Source organism: Protopterus annectens, chromosome 4.part1 (genome assembly GCF_019279795.1).
Source record: "Protopterus annectens isolate FY-2018-M chromosome 4.part1, PAN1.0, whole genome shotgun sequence".
NCBI classification, from domain to species: Eukaryota; Metazoa; Chordata; order Ceratodontiformes; family Protopteridae; genus Protopterus; species Protopterus annectens.
In genome coordinates this window covers 108,307,585-108,328,808 of record NC_056734.1, presented here as the reverse complement: position 1 = coordinate 108,328,808, position 21,224 = coordinate 108,307,585, and the positions used below count along the sequence as shown (strand labels likewise).

At 37.2% G+C, this 21,224-nt stretch overlaps 1 protein-coding gene across 2 annotated transcripts in view; it reads right to left on the bottom strand.

The window, feature by feature from the left end:
- KLHL6 (kelch like family member 6) overlaps positions 1 to 21,224 on the bottom strand; it is a 438,836-nt gene that overhangs the window by 225,585 nt on the left and 192,027 nt on the right. For both annotated transcript variants that reach the window (XM_044070012.1, XM_044070013.1), the window contains exon 2: positions 8,220 to 8,385. In XM_044070012.1, the coding sequence (XP_043925947.1) occupies positions 8,220 to 8,385 (166 nt within the window). The remainder of the gene's footprint in view (positions 1 to 8,219; positions 8,386 to 21,224) is intronic.

The following is a 21,224-nucleotide window of genomic DNA, read 5'->3' as shown; positions in this document are numbered from 1 at the left end:
CAACAGAGATCTAAGCAACAATTAACAGTACAAACTCTAAAACTAAAAAAAATATACTCAGCTCTGTATATTTGCAGATAGGTTGGAAAGCAGTCTATCAGAACAGGGAGACAACAATTTCAACAGAGATCTAAACAACAATTAACAAACTCTAAAACCAAAAAAAATTCTCAGCTCTGTATATTTGCAGATAGATGGGAAGACAGTCTCTCAGAACACATGTTCCAGCAATTAAATGCAGGCTGTTACTAACAGGTCTAATTTTATGCAAGTGATCTTTGAGTTAGATAACACACAAGCTGTAAAAAACAGTTATACCAACTGAAGACACCAGAGAAAATAGGGGGTGAGATGGGGAAAACAGTTTCAACATAGATCTAAGCAACAATTAACAGTTTAAACTCTAAAACTAAAAAAATATACTCAGCTCTGTATATTTGCAGATAGATTGGAAAGCATTCTCTCAGAACACAGGTTCCAGGAATTAAATTCAGGCTGTTACTAACAGGTCTAATTTTATGCAAGTGATTCCAAAGTTAAGCGGTATTCTGCTATCACAGGAGCAACAAGCCTTAGTATTAAACACATCTGCATATATAACAGAAAGAAAAAAATGTTAGCTCTCAAATTATATAATTTCAAAGCTTGAGAAAAAAATGTGTAGAATTTAGAAGGTATGAAAAGCTACAAAAAAGTGACGTTAAGAAATATATGATTGAAAGAGTAGAAAGGACAGTTAGAATGTCACTGTTATATGATTAAAAGAGTAGAAAGGATAGTTAGAATGTCAACAGCTCAAGTACAGGAAAAATTAGGTGGTTTCTTTAAGATCTTTATAGATAAGAGGAGCACAGAAATGACTTGGCAGGAAAATATGGTAAAAATAATAGAAACTAAAGAAGTAGTTTAGTTTTGTGTTCAAAAGGGAAGAGAAAAGTAATTTAAAAGAGCTGGGCAGTAGTAATGCTTAGGAATAAGGGTTAATCTCAAAGGAAAAAAATGGCCTGAAACAGCTCTCAAAACTAAAGTTGTACAAGACAGTGGTGCCTAACAGGATTCACCATAGATATTTTTAGAGAACCGAGAGCAAAACTTTAAATACCACTAATCATTTTAAAGGAATCATATAAGGAGAATAAGATTGCTGATGGCTGGAAGAGGGTATATGATATTCCCCTCACAAGGGCAGGGGCAAAACAGAGGCTAGATATCATAAACTTGTCAATTTAATCTGAGCTGTTACAGTTAAAAGAATTAGTCCTGAAAGAATTGAAAGCCTGTGTGTGTGTGTGTGTGTGTGTGTGTGTGTGTGTGTGTGTGTGTGTGTGTGTGTGTGTGTGTGTATGTGTGTGTGTGTATGTGTGTGTGTGTGTGTATACGTGTGTGATTTTTTTGGGGGGGGCAAATTGTCCTCCAGCTAGAGTTGGTGCCTCATAGTGTTTGGTTCTCCATTTTGGTTCCTGTCTAGGATGCCTTCTGGATGAAGACACCATTACCTCCTTAAGTCTGCATGGGTTTTCTTTCAGTGTTCTGGTTTCCTCTTACATCCCAAAGACATGCCGAAAGGCAAACTGGCATTTTGTTGATGTGTTTGCTGTGCATTTATTCACATGCATATTGCAATGGTCTGGCATTCTGTCCAGGATTAGTCTTCTGCACTGTTCTCCGTGAGTGCCAACACAGACTTTAGCTCACCAGTGACTATGAGTAGGATAAAGTCAGTGTTAAGAAATGAATGCATAACTGTATGAATGAATGGGAGCTTGTCAGGTAAAGCACCCAAGGCAGCATTCTGAAGCAGAAAGCTTTGCCAAACAGAGCTAATATAGCAATAACCCATGCCTGGGTGTGGGTAATACTGGATTTACCCACGGTTGGTCTGGTTTATTCATGAGGGCGAAGCCCGAGTGGCCAAACAAAGACAACCGTGGGTAAATCCAGCATTACCCACACCCAGAAGTGGGTTATTGCTATTATACAATGACATTATTTAAAAAAAAAAATACTTACGTTTCTTAAATAATGGCATTGTATAATACCTCCTTGCTGCCCTTCTACAGCTGTCTGGTATTCTGCGGCAGTTCTGATATATTGCGCATACGTATGCTTATGCAGTACATCAGAGCTGTGGGTGGAAGCAACGGAGAAAGCAAGATCTCTGTTGCTTTTTACAAAGTGTCTCGCTATGTTAAAGGAGTTTAACATAGCTAGACAGCATTAAAAAAACAATGGAGAATCTCCGTTACTCTTTTTAAAGCTGTCTTGCTATGTTAAACCTATTTAACATAGCGAGACAGCTTTAAAAAAAGCAATGGAGAAAGGAAGATCTCCGTTACTTTTTTTTTAAAGCTGTCTCGCTATGTTAAACTCCTTTAACATAGCGAGACAGTGAAAACAACGGAGATCTTGCATTCTTCGTTGCTGTAAAAAAAAGACTTATACTAATGGAAAAAATCTGGGCGACCGGACCTTTTTTCATTAGTATAAGTCTGATTTACAACATGCACACTGACCAATCAGCGTGCACGTTTTGGAATATTAATGGGGGGGAGCGTTGTATAATGGCATTTATTTAATATAAGAGAGGGTCAAAAAGCTGTCTAAATTAAAAAAGAAATAGTTGTGTAAAATACACAAATCAGGTGTGGATACAGTGCCAGTTTATATTTTAATCCTATTGCTTCAGCATCAGCCTTCAAAAGGAATCAACTTTATGTAAAATTGGAGAAAATGTTCTAGCATTTATTCATGAATCAGATACAAAATAAGAATAATTAAATTCTGTTTTATTACATCTTAAATATATCAGCTCCCTATGTAGGATTCACAATATATACAGTTTATGTACAGTTTGATTAATTCAAACTGTTTTTTTTTTAATCTGATATAGCTTAATATCTACAGTTCTGAAGTACAGAGTGAGTGCCAGGCTTGTTGATGACAAACTAATGACTAATAATCATATTTATGATTGGAGTATATGATTATCAGGTTTGATTCCAGAAGACTGAGATTGTGACCTTGGAGTGTGGGGATGCAGCCCCTATACACTGAAAGGGGTGCAGGGGGCTTGCCCACTGCCAAAATACTTTTTACTGACTTTTTTACTTCAAATGCCATTTGCATTCAAGTGATATCACTGTTTTGTGATGGCATTTTCATAAATTCATAGGTTGGTACTAGGCTATCGCAAAACTGTCAACATTTTGCCATGGAGCCACCCAGAGTATGTTTATACGGGTCTATAGTAGATAATCCAACTTTCAAAAGTTCGACTGTCATATGGCTGACACCATATGATCGAATTTTTGAAAGTTCGAACATTTTAACGGAGATCTCCATACAGTGCGGAATGGGAAGATTTCCCTTTTCTGTACTGTAGTGCATTCTCGGAATTGGTATATTTAAAGAGCGGGGTGTGTGTGTGTGTGTGTGTGTGGGGGGGGGGGCAGAACTCCCCACATGTTAGGTGTAGGGGAGCTTGTCCCCCTTCCTAAAATGTTCAGGTGGGTTATTTGTGTAGTTTATTTTTTTTATTAAATATTCAAACTTTTAGAAGTTCAATTATATGGTGTCGACCATATGACAAGTCGAACTTTTGAAAGTTCGATTATCTAACATAGAGCCTGTTTATACAATTACTTTAAATTTTAACACTGAATAATTATTAGTGTGATTCTCTAAACAAGGATGTATGACATTTCATTACCATATCATAACCATGAACTACAAATGATCAAATCCAAATAGCTGATCATGAGCAGTTTGAAAAAGAAAAAAAAAATCTGTTTTTTAAGTGGGGGTAAAGCTTTGTTGGGTTATGTTGCTGTCGTTATTTTTTGAAAATAGGAAAAGCTGATAGAACTGATTGAGAATCAGCTGATTAAACTTTGACTCTTTCTGTATAAGATCACGGAACAGTGGGTTTTGGGAAATTTCCCCTTATTCCACTGTAGTGTGATCTCGGAGTTGGTATATATATTTCGCAGGGGGAGGCTTGTCCCCTATAAAAAAAAAGATTTTTTTAACTGCTCATGATGGACTACTTGGGTTCAAACATAAGTATTTTTAGATTATGACATAGCAATGAAACGTCATGCACTCAAATTAATATATTAACATAAGCAGACTGTTTATGCAAAGCAACATATAATCTGCCTTGCTTAAATCTAAAATAAATCTACAAAATTATTTTCTTTTAATTTCATGTAACAATGCAATTCTCATTTCTTTAACTTAACTTTCACAAATAAAAACTAACGTTTAACATACTTTTGGAGTAATCATCAACATCATCAGCTTACAGGACAAGTGCATGAATGCATCATGACTTGCCATTACATTAGCATTGTATAACAATTTTGGTCACAGTTTGTGAATACATCCCTGTTCACCATATTCCATAGAAAGACTAGAGTAACTAGGAGCAAATATAGTCCCCATTCAGTCTTCTTCAGATGCTAAGAGAAATCCCCTGAAAATAAAAATGAAAGATTTTTTATTTAAACAGAATTATACTGCTAAATAAAATTGCTTTTATCAGTATGTGGACCTAATGTGCCTTACTGTATGGCAATTCATATTGTCTAATTTTGACAGCAGTAATAAAAATATAGTTTTCCTGCAAATGAATATCAGATTTAGCTCAGAAATCTATTTTCATCTTTATAAAGGAATGTAATTGTTGAATCTTGGATATTATTAATCTTCAAAAAGCTTAAAGATTTTGGATGAAAAACAATTCACAGATAAGACAACAGTTCTCCCAGAAAAGTTTCTCTCTCTCTTAGGTATATGCATTTTCAATGAGCAATATGAGACACGTCCTTAGGAATAATAATCAAGTTCATTTATGTTTCACTCAGTGTACCGTTATCCTGGCAATAAGGATGTATTTCTTTAAGCCTATCACATCCCCTTAGATGACCTGCATTATACCAGGGGCCACAAGAGAGAGATCACTGAAGTGATTTAGTGGCCAATCACCAACCCCTTTGGACAACCTCTTGTAGTACTGCCCCTTTTATGAGAAACTGTGCCATTGGGCACTCTTGGACCACCTCCCCCCTCCCAGGATAGGTATACTGTTTCTCCCCTACCAGCTCTATCAAGCCTCTGAGTCACTAAAAAGTCTTGGGTTGCCTAGGTCATAGTCAGGACTTGATCTTTTATGCCACCAGAGTTGGCTTATCCACATTTGTCTTTAACAACTCAGATGGACTTAACTCAAGATGTTAATCACAAGTCTGTTTAATATTTGTCGCATCACAAACCCTTGCTACAAACTTCTGTACAAGCACCTGAGTTTATTGTTAATACTCATAAATACTAGAATTCATGCATCCTAAACACATAACTGGACAGAGGCATGATTGTTTGATATTCTTTGGATGACTCCTCCAAGACATTATGGACATCTGCAATCAAAAAGCTTAACCTACATACCAAATTCAGAATGATTTTCAACAATGTGTAACCTGTGAGGTAAATAAATTAACTCTTCTAAACTGCATGAAAACTCAGATCTTATGTCCATATGTCATGTTTTCATGCACTGAGAAAACTGTTGTAAACCGCAAATATCACATGCAAATTTAAAGAATTAAAACTGACTTTTCTAACAGCAAAACTAAAACATAATATTCATGTATATATATTTATGTGGGAGGTCTGCATCCCTGTGTACCCTCCTATGTAGAAGGCCATGCCTTCTGCCCCATCTTGGAATAATATAGTGCCCCTGAGGTCATGCTGCTTAAGAAATAAAGGAGTTATGGGGTTTCCAGAGTATTGTGTAACAAGTTATGGCTATAAATATACCTTTGTGGCCCTGTCCATCTACTTAAATGAAGTTAAATACATTTAAGACATTGTCTAGAGGTTTGACTTTTCAGTAACTTGAAAATTTAGGCATACTACAAGTCATTTACTCATCAAAACATATGGTGGAGTTCATTTTGCATAGTAAAATTTGAGTTGCTTGCATTGTTTCTGATGTCCCACATTTTCCATGCCTGTGTTTCTTAGCAAATATTTTGGGTCTATATTATAACAATGAATAATCAGATGATCGAATGTTGTTATATCGACCCCTAAAGCATGAAAACTCAAAACAGCGAACAACTAGAACAGCAATTTTTTTTCCCAGGGGAAAAAAAAAAATCGCTGTTCCCAAAAAAAAAAAAAAAATAACAAGACAAAAAAACCCCACACTAAACACTAAATGAAGCTGTGCCCCCCCCACCACAACCCCTACTTAAATATACCAACTCCGAGATCACACTACAGTGAAGGAAATGGCAAAACCCAGATGGCCGGCCCAGCGATTTCTTTACCTGGGAAAAAATTTGCTGACCCGGCCGTTTGCTATTTTGCCGGTTCGACATTTAGTGTTTTATCTGTTAAGAAATCTAATGAAACTGAAAATTATAATGGCTAGAAGTCAGAGAAACATTTAAAAGAACACTAACAGCATTGACTGTTCGTTAAACTAAAGTAGATCCAATATTTTGTATTATAATGAAGAAAGCTATTAATTTAGCTCCTGAAAATAAAAGAAACAGAACCCATGTGGAATTCTATCAACTCATATGGTATCCCTACTAAACCTCAAAAATAGTCAGTAACCAGTAGTAATGCAGTCTGACCAAGACAAATGAGCAATGCTCACCACTGATTGCTTACACCATGGACTCAACATTCCCACTGGTTTTATTGAGAGATGACAATAGTTCAAATTACCCACAGGCACATGAATTAAATCTTATTCCAGCAGAGTTATTTTTCATCTTTACCAACATCTGCGGTGGTGCAGCGGTAGCGTTGTTGCCTCACAGCAAGAGGTTCTCCCATTCGATTCTCGGCTGGAGTGCGGGGAGTGCCTTCTCTGTGGAGTCTGCATGTCCTCCCAGCGGTTGGGTGGGCTTCGAAAGACATGCGTAAATGGGCATGCCTTCGTTGAAGGTTGAATGTCGAACTGGCACCTCGGCATTCGTCAAAATCTACTGCCAATTATTAGCGGACCGGAATTCCGCTGTGGCGACCCCTAACCGGGAAAAGCCAAAAGACAACAACAACAACCAATGCATTTCACTCAGGGGATTGCATGTGAAACATTGGGAAGCTCTAGCCGATGTAATGATGATGGATTGTATTGTGATAAATAGAAAACTCTTATTCTCCTAGCTCCCTTTATGTCTTGGGTTATTTTTCTTCCATCTTTGGACTTCTCTTTGTGTAATATATATCATTGTACACATTTGTTTTGTAGGTAATATGAAATGCCTATTTATGCAGATGAAACAGTGTTTACTGGAACACTGGGTTTCCAATTTTCAGAAAGCTTTGGTATAACATTAGTTTTGACTAATTAAAGTGGTTCTAATTTTGAATTCAAGTAAATCAATAGCTCGATGAAAATTAATTCAGGAAAACTCAGTGACTTTTATGAACATTTGAGAAATGCATTGGGTGGGTCTGTTTATTTACTTTGGATTACTTTATACTGCAGATTGCATTGTTATCCTTATGATAATCATCACGTTTAATTTAATTCTTTACAACATGAAATCCTGATCTTTAACATTTTTTTCTCTCACTGTGTGTGGAATTTTGTTAATGAATTTGCTGGATTATATTTTAAGTGTTTAAGTATTTACTTTAAGTATTTATTGTTATGGAGATGATGCAAATATCATGATGCTAAAACAAATGTGTGAATTGCACATTGCTCATTGCTAATATTTCCATCCAGATCAGGTTTACCATTGCTTGCCAACACTTTGTGCCACGCCATTCTGAACTATCTTACAAAAGGCTGGTACATGCTGAGCTGTGATGCTACCCTAAACTTACAGCTGCTGTATTTTTCTGTCTTACCACAAGAATGTTTTAAATGTTTCTCAACAATGGCTATAAAATACCAACTTTTTTCTTAGATTATGGACTGAAAAAATTGCAGTGATGTGTTATAATTACACTTGAAGGAAGGAAGGAAAGGAGGGAGGGAATGTACTCACCCAGTGTTTCAATAAGCTGTATGCTGTGTAACATTAGGAGATACAGATGGATAACAGAGCTGTCAATCCATACAGCTAATTTACTATGAATATAACTGACCTTGCAGTGTTTGACATGGGTCATATGCAGCATCTTAATGAAGTTAATACACAATACAATAACATCCATCACAATGCCTTACTTAAATGTGCAAAACTAACCTGGAAGAGGCTTGCAGCTTCAAGAGTCCTTTGCACATTATGTTTGGTGATGAGCACTTTGCTGGTATACGTGTAGTCTAGAAGAATCTGCATGGTCTCTGCATCAACCCCTTGAATAACTATCTGTTCTTCATGTTTCTCTCTTAAATCATTGCAGAACATTGCCCTGAAAAAAAAAGATTTTCCCTTCTGTTTACTTTACTGAGTAATGCATTTTAATCTTGTAATTGCAGATGGAGCATTTTTTTTACTTCACTAGATTCTAGAGTGTATAACTAGTTTCCTGCAGAAACGGAATTACTGGAAATCTTTAAATACAATGAATCTGTTTCAACTATCCTGCAGGAGAATTTTGTTTACAGTTGTCACTCTTTTGTTGCCTTTGGCTCTGGTATAACCCAAGAGATAGGTAGGGTGCAGTCATGCCATAATGCTTCCCTCATGTCATCATATGACTTTTCCCAGTGTGTGATACATTATTATCATTCTGCTATGTTTCTTTTAGGATTAGAGAAGAGCCTTTCTACAGTGGGTAGTGGCCAGAGAGCCATAAGTAAAAAGTAGCCACAAAGAGACTATTGGCATCCCTTCCCATTTTCTGCAGCCCCCTTTCCATACTATTTAGTATACTAAGTCATGCTATGCAGTTTAAAGTAATATTCCATTTCTCAGGTACTATATTATATTGCTTGTGCAATTTATTCTCTGTTGAAGGAAATGTACAGTAGTTTAGCTTTATCTGTTAAGAAATGTAATGAAAGTGAAAATTATAATGGCTAGAAGTCAGAGAAACACTTAGAAGTTTATTATCAGGACTTGTGCTTTCCTGATCTTTGCAGTAACAAGTACATTCAGACAGATACATGCAAATATATTCATCCATCCACAACCCCTTTTTCCCATTTTGCACATGGAGTTGGGGTGTCACTTCAACAGTGACAATCATCTAGAGCCTGACTGTTATGAATACTAATCAATACCTCTCAAATGTCCAGATTTTCGCATAATGTCCAGATTTTTGCCTCATACTTAATCTCCATTTTTATTGTGATTTTCTGGCAAATCCTTGGCAAGTCTTTAAGATGGAGGTCTGAAAATAATGACAGTCTTTTGACTTACAGACTTTATACCCTTCAGAAAATTCATGCTAATGTCAAACCTGCTATTCTATTACCTTTTTAAGTTTGTAAGAGCTATATTTAAACATTGACCATATTTTTGGTCCTTTGTCCCCCCATTATTTATACCTTTGTCCAGATTTCTTGCTCAAAGAGGTTGAGAGGTATGTAAACCATGCAGTATTCACATCTCTAAATACAATATGTCTCTAATACTTCCAGATATCAGCATTCATATTCCAGATCAACAATATCTTCATACTCAATTTTTCCATTTCAGTTAGTTAAGGAGGTGTCAGCCTGTCTTACAATTACATAAAATACAGTCTATAGAACTTGTAAATTACTGTTTAATTCTAAACAAATAAACAATAAATATCGCTGCTTGAAAACAAGAACTGTAATTGTAAGTTCTAGTTGTCAAGTAAATATAGCAAATGTTGAAACATACTGCAATGCAATAAAAGCATTTTGCAGTGATCTTTGCCCTCCCTGCAACCTCTAATATGGGAGTGGGGAATGGTGGCTGTGCCTCTCAGTTCCGTGCGTCTCATATATACTAATTTTGCGATCACCTTGCAGTAAAGAGAGTAACACCCTGGAACTATAATCTAGAAATAAAAAGCCAGTGGTATTCCATTGGGAATGAAACAGAAAGCCAATGATATTCCATTTGGAATAATGCAAAAAGTTAGTGATATTCCATTGTGAGTGAAGTGGTCACTGTTATCCAGCCTGAACCTCACAGTTTGTGAGGAGCAGGGCTAACAAAATTAAAGATGAAGAGAATAACTTTTCAGCCTCAGGAGATATGGTGCTCCTGACCATTATCTATAGGATGTCTTAGTAGAGATAGTTCTCCCTCAGGAGGAACAAGATACCAGTACTCGGTCTTAAAAGTTGTATTCACTGGATTAGCATTCTTGGCTCTTTTGACAAGAAAGCAGGGATGAAGTTTTAAAGACTACGCATGTGCAGTTTGAAGTTTCTGGAAACACTTTCCTTTCTTTACAGTATGACTAACTAGGCTTCCCTTCCATCATGTAGAACAGTTAATATTTTGAACTGGTCTGTTTATATCTGTGGATGAAACTTTGCATCTAGAGTCTCTGTTTAGCTTTTTGGCCAGCTTGGATTATTGTAACATAGGCCTGCTTAACTTCTTAGAGAACTAGAGGACCTATATACTTAATCAGCATCTATAACAAGACTCAGTATAATGTTATACTATAGTAGTCAAATTTATGCTTATGATCTGATCAAAAAAATGCTGAATAAAATAAATAACTATTAAAATTACCTGTTTGCTGTCATTTTTGTGCTTATATAAAGCATTTAGAATAAATGAATAAACAAACAACATGTTCAAAGTTGTAAGAAAAGAGAAGAAAAGCAAAAGGCTAGAATGGGTGAAACAATGATCGTGAAAGGGAAAAAAGTATCAGTATAAGAAAGCAAAAGTTTACTTTACAGCAAATGGCTTGGAGTTATATGCCTACATCTATGAAAGGCAGATGTTGGGACAAATGAGTCAATGGGGTGAATAAGATGTTTTGAGATGTATTATCTGTTATTAGTGTTATGAATGACAGGAGTAGGTAGTAGGAAACAGAGAAGAGGCATCTAAGGTGTCACTACCAGCTGGAAATGGAAAGAGGCTAGAGAATGCTCTGAATACCAGCACATAACCTAGGCTAGCTATTTAGTTGGGTGCAGCTATTGGTCAACATTGATATCAGGGTTTCCATTTTCTATATATTTTCATATTATGTATTTCCAGTTTATCTAGGGAAACAATTATTTCTATCTTCAATTGATAGCTTTCTTTTTGTCTAGGAGGAAGACTTAGTTCTAAATTGTACCCAACCCATTCTTAAGGGCCTAAGTCCCGATGCGGACTGGGATTTATCTTATTCTCAGTCACCAAAGCTCATTTGCCTTTGAATGGTTGCACATAGCACTGGAAGGTCACACAGTCAGTCAAGGTGTGACTGCAAGTGCCCACTTGAGGTTGGCCACATCTCTGGTACTCTGATGTGAACTTTAGAAACAAAGACAGTCCTGCTGGAGAAATAATATATTTCTGAAAGGAGTGTCACATGAAACATTTAAAATTTTAGGGCCTCACTGCCAAACATGGAGACTATATGGTTAAAGTGATATGATGGTCTTCAAGCAAGCATCTAGTATAGCCCCCCCCCCCAAGATCTTTAAATAGGAGAAAGAGGGAATCCAAAGGAGGCCTGGTGGATCTCACAAGCCTGGGATTGCAGCTTCTTCTCCTAAAGAGTTGACATCAGATAATCTGCTTTATAAATGATAAGGGAGAACCTAGTTACATGCATTCCAGATATCCTAGATATACTTCAAGATGCATTAACAGAGAGATTTATACTTTTGCATGTGCATACATTGCTAGAATTTGATCACATATGAACTTGTTCTTGTAAACTAGGAGTCCACAGGATTAATTAAAAGTTCAGTTTCTTTAAAAACTATTTGCCACTGTTGCATAATGATTGTGTTCTCATTTTATCCCCAAACAAATACCAAAAAATGTATATTTGCAAGCAAATGTCAGAGAAGGAACTAGAAACAAGTGGTATATGACATTCTCAGAGAAATACATTCTATATTCATCTGATGTTTCTACCTTTTCTTTTGCAGACCAGCTCACTTTCTCTTGTACCTTTAAACGTATGCAGAATACTCACTTACCTGTCAGCAGGACATATTTTTATGTTTTCTCACTGGCTTATATATTGACAAGTTACTGTACAATTGTTATAAGCATTTGTGAACTCAAGTTGTCAGGTATGAACAACTGTTGCCAGGGTACTATTATAGAAGCTTGGGTGTTTAAAGTACACATTATAGAAAAGTGAGTAAAAGAAAAGGCTTTGACTTGGGCTTGAACTATAGCTCACTGAGGAAATAAAAATGGTGTTAGACCTGTATTGAAATATCAAAAAATAAAAGCGTCAGAATGGATTTTCTCTAGAATTATTTTAGACGCTACAACTAGCAAAATGGATTTCAGTATTTTGAATCAGAAACATTTACAGCAAATGTGTGCTGCAAGCTAGATAAACTCATAGTGCTGCTTTGTTATAAAACAAAGGAATGGCCTTAGTCTATTCTCTCTTCCATATTGGGTACAGCTTATTTGTGAAACTATGTGGATGAAGTCATGAGAAAGTACAGACTATGTAAAAATATGCTGACCAACAGTCCCTGAATGATAATTGAATATTTCTCCTGCCAATCAAAGATGTAAGCTATGACTGGAAGGAATATTCCAGAACCTGTATGTTCTTTGTTTCACGTACATAAAGTATGTAGTAGTTCTGCCATGTTGTTAGCTTTGTACAAGTCTAAACCTGTGCTGCTGATCTTTTCAGATAGCACCTTGTTTTTGTTCATACTGCTTTCAATGTCTTAGTGGCTTTTTATTAATGACAGCAGGTGATAAGAAGAGGAACACACTTTTTAGCAAATGGCAGGATGACAGCAAGTGTAGGCAGCAAATTGTGTAATTTGGGGAATAGCAGGTTAAACTCAATATTAAATTGTATGAAAATCTTTGAAAATATAAACACTATTGCAGCATAAAAATGGTTTAAAAGATTACAGATAAATCACAATGTCTGCAAACATAAAAGTAAAAATCACTGAATATAAACTTAAAAGTCATTATTGAAACACTAATTCAAAAAAGATAAGTCTTACACAATCTATTAAAACTAGCCAAATAAATCAGAGAAAACAGGATAATAGTTTGGGGGAGCTGTCAGAAGTAAGAAAGTGACAAATGATGTCTCACCGAGGGCAGTCTTGGGTTCAGCCATGGTTAATATATTTGTATATGACCTCAGAAATGGCATGGGGAAACTGCATCAGCCTCACTTTACAGATGACACCAAAGTTGGGAAAATGGCAGCAGACGTTAGGTAACTATGGAAATGGACAGTCACAGTGTCTGAATCAAGGCAGCTTCACCAAATGAGTAGTGCTGCATCTGGGGAATGAGAGCTCAAGGGTAGAAATCAACTGGTGAAGTCAGACTACAGAACCAAGAGCAGGATAAGGATCCGTATATTATTATTATTATTAAGTACTGTGTGCAGTTCTGGAGATTTTACAAGGAAAGGAAATTTAAGATGTGAGATGTTACAGAGAAAGGCAATTGGGGTGGTGAGTATTTTTGTTTCACTATAAAAGAGGAGATATGAGGTAGCGATTAATATAGTATGGATTCATAAGATACACAGTGATAGAAGTGTGTGGATTGCCATGGTAAGGAAGGACAGGGAAGACAGGAGGCATGACTGTCAGATAATGTCAAATAATGTCAGCGCAGTTTAATTCTACTATCTGAACTTTTTTTTCCCCACAGAGAGGGTGGTTGAAAAGTGGACTCATTTACTGAAATGGGTGGTAGCAACATTTGCCATTGTGCATTTAAGTAATAAAAACAAACTAAACTACAGGTTTATATAAATTTATTTAAAAAGAGCACTGTCAAAGTAATAAAAACAAAGCCACAGTCTGTAGCTGATATAATTTATTTAGCTGCATACACCAGCTTGTTAAGCAGAACTGAAATGCTAGCTGTTGCTGATGTTTAAAGTTCTACTTGAATTATTTCTAGGAACACTTAGTTTAATCAGTGGAATGCCACAAACTAGATGCAGTTCACACATATTGCCATATATGAGCAGTCATCATCCAGCATTCATAATGTCAAACCCTCAATCAAGTTACAGAGAGTCCTGCAGGCTAAGTTGTCAGAAGCTGGAAAACTAGAAAATGCTTCCAGCAAGAGTCAGTGATCCCCCCCGCACCATGGACACTCAAAGTGGACAACACATCATACTCAGGAAGATTTTAAGGCCAGGGGTCAGAAGCTGGCTGGGTTAAATTAAAACAAAATGTGCATTATTAGTCACATGCCAATATCTGTTCTGTGGAGCAGGTTTCCTACTGTTGTTGTCTGATAACCTATTAATACTGTTATCGTTTGTAAGATTTAAAACATGCCTGTTATTTCTGCTCTGTTTTTGCTGCTGTAACTGCTGCAGTTGTAGCTTGTATTGTTCTTATATACTATAATTATCCAAAGTTGCAACTAAAGATGCATCTTAGGGCCGCCTTGCCTACATGGGAAAGCTATGTAGGTAAATAACTAAAGTTCCACTAGATTTATTGTTTAGAAGCTCTTGATGATTTATATATATATATATATATATATATATATATATATATATATATATAAAATGTAAGCAAATGACTAAATAAATGGAACCAAAAGAATACTTTTCTGATCTTATGATTTCAACTTAAAGTTATGTATTTTCTGAACAACATTTAGTTATATTTCTGTAAGGTCACACAGTTTTATACTTTGGTGTTTCAAAGTAATGCCTATTTCTTCAACATTTCAGCATTTTGCTATCAATTAGGGCCCCTCAGTAGTAGATGAGGTCCTGTGTAGCCACACTGACTTGTGTTGTTCAGTAAAAGATGTCAGCTCTACAGACAAACAAATACTTTTCAATACAAGGCAATGACGAGGTTTTTCCATTACATGTTTAATACTATACATCTCGATAAACAGTTTGCCTGACTGGAAAATAATTTTGCATGCATTTAATATTAGGCAGTATTTTGGACGCATAGGCAGAATAGGTCTATGTTTACCCCCAGAAACAACATGCTAATTAAATGGCTATTCAAACAATAGCCCTTGTATGTCCCTTTAATCAAACAGTCAAATCATGGTACAGACATACATCAAATTGTAACAGTTGGCCAACAAGAAGGAAGTACTGCACTGTATAATGTAAACTAAACAAAACCTTTTATAAATTTGCCTTTTTCGCCACTGCAGTGTGATTTCGAGTTGGCATATATAGTTAGGGGGAGTGTGGGGGTGCAGCCGCCCACCTTGGTGGGTTACAGCAGGTTTTGTTTAGTTTACGTTATGCAGTTTATTAAATTATTAAATGCATGTGGCATGTTTGGTGTAGTATTACAGGAAAGGAAAGTCACTTTTTGCAAATAAAAAACTTGGCATGTGGGTAGAATTCTCCTTTGAGGCTGCTAACATTATTGCCCACTATAGTCTGACTGTCCAATAACAGCCTGTAGTTTCCAGACTCTGGGCCGATTCTGAATTGTATTCTGTGTTGGGGTAATGCTTACCTTTGCTAGGGTCACAAAACCAGGTTTCATTTCTGCGGACTTCTCCCATTGAGTGTTATTTCTTCTCTCCTTGGCTGACTGTATGATGATAGTCCATACTTGAAATTGGGTTAATAGCGATGCACACGGAAACCCGCTGTGCTGGCACTGCATACTGCTAACGAAACATTTTTCCTAATCTGACTCTCTCACTAGACCTCACAGCGGCAGTCCCACTGGACCCTAGGTGTTTAATCCTATTAAAAAAAATTGAAGTAGCCATCTAATATTTCTGAATACTTTCATAGGTTCATAGGATGATACTAGGCTATTGGCCCAGAGGCCCTTATAAGCCTAGCCAAGGAATGCCCATGTTCCCTCAAGGTCAGCACCTGTTTCCCATGTTCAGCAGGGACACAGGTGGGATCCCAGGGGTGCATTTTCTGTTTCCCATCCAGTCGTCCAGGTTCCTCTTAAAGAAGGTTAGAAAGGTACTCTGCTTGACATGCAGAGGGAGTCTATTCCACAGATGGGGGAGTCTTTAGGACACAAATCTATCCCATCAACAAGTTCTATTAATGTCACAGACCAGGTGTGAGTTGCACGAATAGAGTTTGACCTACGGATATGCAGCAACTCCATCAAGGCTGGGTCTGAAATGGCCTTGTATGCCAGACAGAGGTCACCTCTGAGCAGTCTGTATGAGATTGAGTAGAGGGACAGGGGTTTTAGACTATCTGTATAGGATAGGTGTTTGAGACCCTGGATTTTCCTGGTGAGGAACCTCTGTGGTCTCTCCAGCTGCTGCATGTGCTTAGCAAGGTACATGCCGAAGGGGGCATTCCACTCAATAATGGGTCTGATAAGGGAAGAGTACAGGGATGTTATGACCTCCTTGTTCCTGGATGAAATATCCTTATTTATGAGGTGGGCCATGTAGAAAGCCTTCTTTACAATGGAGTCAATGTGGTGGTCAAAACTCAAGTTGCTATCAACCTCAGTGCCAAGTCCCTCACGACGAATTGCATGCTTAGTACATTGTTATTAATGTCATAATTAGTGGGGATGACATTTTCCCCAAAGGGGATAATGAAGCATTTCTTGGCATTCAGTTTGAGGCCATGCTTCTGGCACCAGAATATACTGCTTTCTCTGAAACATGGGGTAGATGTTTGAGAATATGGTTTTAAATGTTATCTCCCCCCATCCATGTTGTCCACATTATCAAATACAGTAATTAGCTGTCTCCCTAGACTAACTGTCTAAATGTACTGGGTTGTGTATGGTGCTTAATATAGCAAAAGCACATTTGTCCTTACCAACTTGTGCTGGCTTTTCCCCAAATAATTGCTTTAACAAATGATAATTATACAAGAATTTCCCAGCTGTTTTTTATGTTGCCAACAGTACACATTACCCAAACAACCATTACCATAGCTAGCCCTTCACTAACACTCTTCAAGAGAAACCTTGACGAGTGGATGGGTAACAGAGAATACACCCCTGGGATCACTTCATTGGCTCTGCTTGACAGAGGATCAGTTAATTAATCAATGGGGTGGCGAAAGCCGACACACTCTGGCTAAGCTTATAAATGCCTTTGGGTAGATAGCCTAGTATTACCTATGCACCTATGAACCTATGAACAACAATAAAAGAAAGATATACATACCCTGACCTTTTCATGAGTTCTTCAGTCTCAGAAATCATCGTATAAAGCAGCTAACCATTCCAGCTTAATATTTCTGGTGGTCGATTAATATATATCACCCTTTTGTTAGTTGTTAAAACTTAGGCAAACAGCTGCAGGAGTTACAGACTAGAAGTTCTGCCGCTGTCTTTATTCTGAAATGACGTACAGTTAAATGACTATTTCTGGGACTGCCCTTCACAGGGAGTGAAAGTATGTGAACATGTGAATTTTCCTAGACCTGTCAGTTGCTCCTCATTACAAGCTATGCAGCAAAAATGAAAGGAAGTCAGGCAAACTGCACACTTTCCTGTTAACCTTTTTAAACAGAGCTTAGGTTTTTTTGAACTGTAACTTGCACTTTAATGAGACTGCAGTTCAAAACATGGGCCCGAAAGCTGCATTATGTCCATTACATGCATTATTTTGAATGTTGTGAGTTTTATTGAAGATTTTGTTTTAACAGATTGCATGAAGGCCAATTAACAGAAAGGAGAAGAAGAGCTAAGAAGTCTTTGGCTTAGTTGTGGTTCTTCTTTCGGCTTTTCCCAGTTAGGGGCCACCACAGTGGAACTCAGGTTCGCTAATGATTGGCAGTAGATTTTTTTATGGGTATTGAGGTGCCAGCTCGACACCCAACCTTCAACGAAGGCATGCCCATTCTTCGCAAGTCTTTCGAATGCCACTCGGCCACGGGGAGGACATGCAGATTCCACACAGAAGGTGCTCCAGCCGAGAATCGAACAGGAGAACCTCTTGCTATGAGGCAACAATGCTACCGCTGCATTATATATATGTATAATATAATTTTGTAACATTGTATAGTTATAAAGTCCTTTATTGTATGTTAAATTATTACATTTTTAATACTAGGTAATTAAGTTACTGTTTGGAGCTCCCTGTTGTACTTCATCACATTTTTGAAGCACTTCCTTGTATTCAGGGGCTGTCAGCTACAGTAACTGGAATTGTTCAGAGCTGTCAGTGTAGCATGACTTAACTGATCATATTTCCAATTTGCTGTATTGTTTCAAGTCATGTGGCACAACATAAAGAATACTGGGTAAGATTCATAGACATGGCAATCCTGACTTATGACTAGGACTCCAGGTATTGTGATGGTATGCCTCAGTTTTATCTACAAAAAGGGAGACAGCACAACGATGTTACACATGTACCACACATCATGGACAGCAATGATGTACAGTACATATGTAAATGAAGATTCAAGACTACATATGTTGTATGAGATCCATAATATCAACAGGAAACCATAGGCATGTTTCATTGCAGCCAGAGGCTGCTCCTAACAGTAACAGGCTGGTATAGCAGAGGGGAGACTAGATCAGCATGCCAGTATTGAACTAACATGCAATATTTCAGGAGTGTGATTGTACTCAACTCAGTGTCATAAGACAGGCAATCTAACTATATGGTTTTAGTTTTCTCCACTTTTGACAGTAGCTTGCACTGCACTATTTAACAGTCATACATGCTCTACCAGTACTGTGGGCCAAATACGGACTGCAGGAAAAAAATGGGTATGTGCAGTACACTGAATAGGGTTTATAACCAAATGTTACAACAACAGTAGTGATGTAGACACAAGGCTAGTACGCATAAAGACTCAATGAGGTGAGTACCATTCATAGTTCACTTCACCAATGTGCACCAACCTAGGTAGAACTAAATTCACTTAAAGATTATAATGCAGAAGAGCACAACCAGTGTCATATCTGACTGCAGTCTAATGAATGTTGCTGCAGAATTTGTCTGTGTGGTGCTTGTTATAAGTGCTGTCATTGCAAATTCATTCTCTGGGCACCATGACAGAACCCCCTCTATATAGTGCACCTCACAGATTCCACCCATGAACTACAATCATGCTTTCTACATATATAGCGTGATTGTTCCAAACATATAGCTTGTCATGAGGGTTTGAGTTCCAGCAGTATTTCATTGGTCACTCTTGGCTGTTCCTCTTTCAGTCATAGCGAAAAAGACCCAAGCAACCAGAAACATACAGTAACAGGTTTACAGGGCCTTGACATTCCACTGGAAAATGCATAGTACCAAACTCATATCTCGGCATTACTTAAGATCTTCCATTGATAACAGAGCCAGTGTTCATCTATCTATCTATCTATCTATCTATCTATCTATCTATCTATCTATCTGTCTATCTATCTATCTATCTATCTATCTATCTATCTATCTATCTATCTATCTATCTATCTATCTATCTATCTATCATTAACTGTGTAAGTGAACTGCAAGGGACCCATTTTAGCCATGCCCAGAGTCACAAAGGCAAGGCAATAAACGTATACATGCATAACAACAACACTATGCAGACAAACAACAGCTTTACAAGACGTCAGCAAACTGCTTTTATTTGGTCATCCCAACAGGGGAAAGACAAGTTACTATTTAGTCCCCTAAATATACAAAAGTAACTATATATTAAGAAATAACAGTTAAATAAATATTAAGAAAATTTTAAAAAACAGGCTGGTAGTCAGTTAACAAAATCAATAATAACGATATACTTTACTAACAATATACAATTTAGACTTTGTGATCCAGCAGGATAAAGCTTGGTCGACAGAACATTGTATTAATTTACTGTTTTACTTTTGAGACCCATGATAAGATGTATTTGTCTTCACTTGTACAATATTGTTTTAAAAATAGTAGTAAGAGGGCTAGGTTTCAAAGAGTTGTTTTACATATTCTCAGTCCACATTTATTTTATTTTATTTTATTTTACATTTGTTGACCGGGCTAGTCTAGCTGGATATATGTCCATTTTCAGTAGAGGCCCGGGGAGAAAAGCTCCAGTATTAATTACAAAATTACAAAACAAGTATTATTGTGACATAAACATATTATTAATTACAATGAAATTTAACATAAAAATTGATAAAAAATGCGTTGAGGTGAAAAGGGAAAGGTATTAGAGATATGAGGAAGAAAAAGAATAGAGAAGAAGTGAGAAAGAAATAAGAAAAAGAAAAGAGGAGAGGGTTAGACTGGGTTAGTACAGGAGCAAATCCAGTGTTTATTGAGAGAAAGTTTTAGATTCTTTTTAAACAGAGGGAGTGATGTGAGAGATGAGATCTCAGATGGAAGCTTATTCCATATTTTTCCAACAGCATTGGAGAACAAGCAATCACCTGCTAAATTGTTAGTTTTAGTAGTATGGATCAGAGGTTTGTTAGAAGAGCGCAGGTGTCTCAGGTTAGTGTAAGGTGTAATGAGACTGGAAAGTATTGGGGTTTTGCTAGGTTGGTATAGGGTCTTGTGCACTATTGTAAGCTGCTGGAGCTTGAGTAGATTGGGGAGTTCGAGCCATCCTAGTTCTTTTAGGTTCAGGCAGTGATGGATCCTGAAAGTAGATGCTGTAGCAAATCTAGCAATGTTATTATAGGATGTTACTAGTTTATTGAGGTTATTTTTAGAGAGATTGGTGAATATTGGTGAGGCATAGAGTAGGGTAGAGATTAGGTGGGTTCTAGCTATTGTGGTCCTTGCTAGTGGAGTGAGAAAGGGTTTGATTCTATATAGTGATCCTATTTTTTTGTTAACTGACACAGTCAGACAAATATGACACAGTCATTGTCCATGCTGGTGTGAACGACCTGAGATGTACCTCCCTGGACTACATGAAAAGAGACATAGAGGAGCTCTCTGATTATGTAGCCCAGGCAGGTATGACCCTGACCCTGATTAGCATCTTTCCTTCACCAAGAATGATGCCACAACATAGAGACAAGATGATCAGCTTTAACAATCGGCTTAATTTCTGGTGTCATTCAAAGGGGATCCAGTGTCTGTCTGCCTAGGATGACATGCTTGACAAGCCACGCTGCTTCGCAAGGGACGGCTTGCACCTGTCACCCCTGGGATTCCGGATATTGGCTAAGGCTTTTGCCACCCCCATAGTGCCTTTTTTAGGCAAGGCTCAAATTCTAAACCTACCACCCTAGAAAACAAAAATGGGAAGAAACTAAG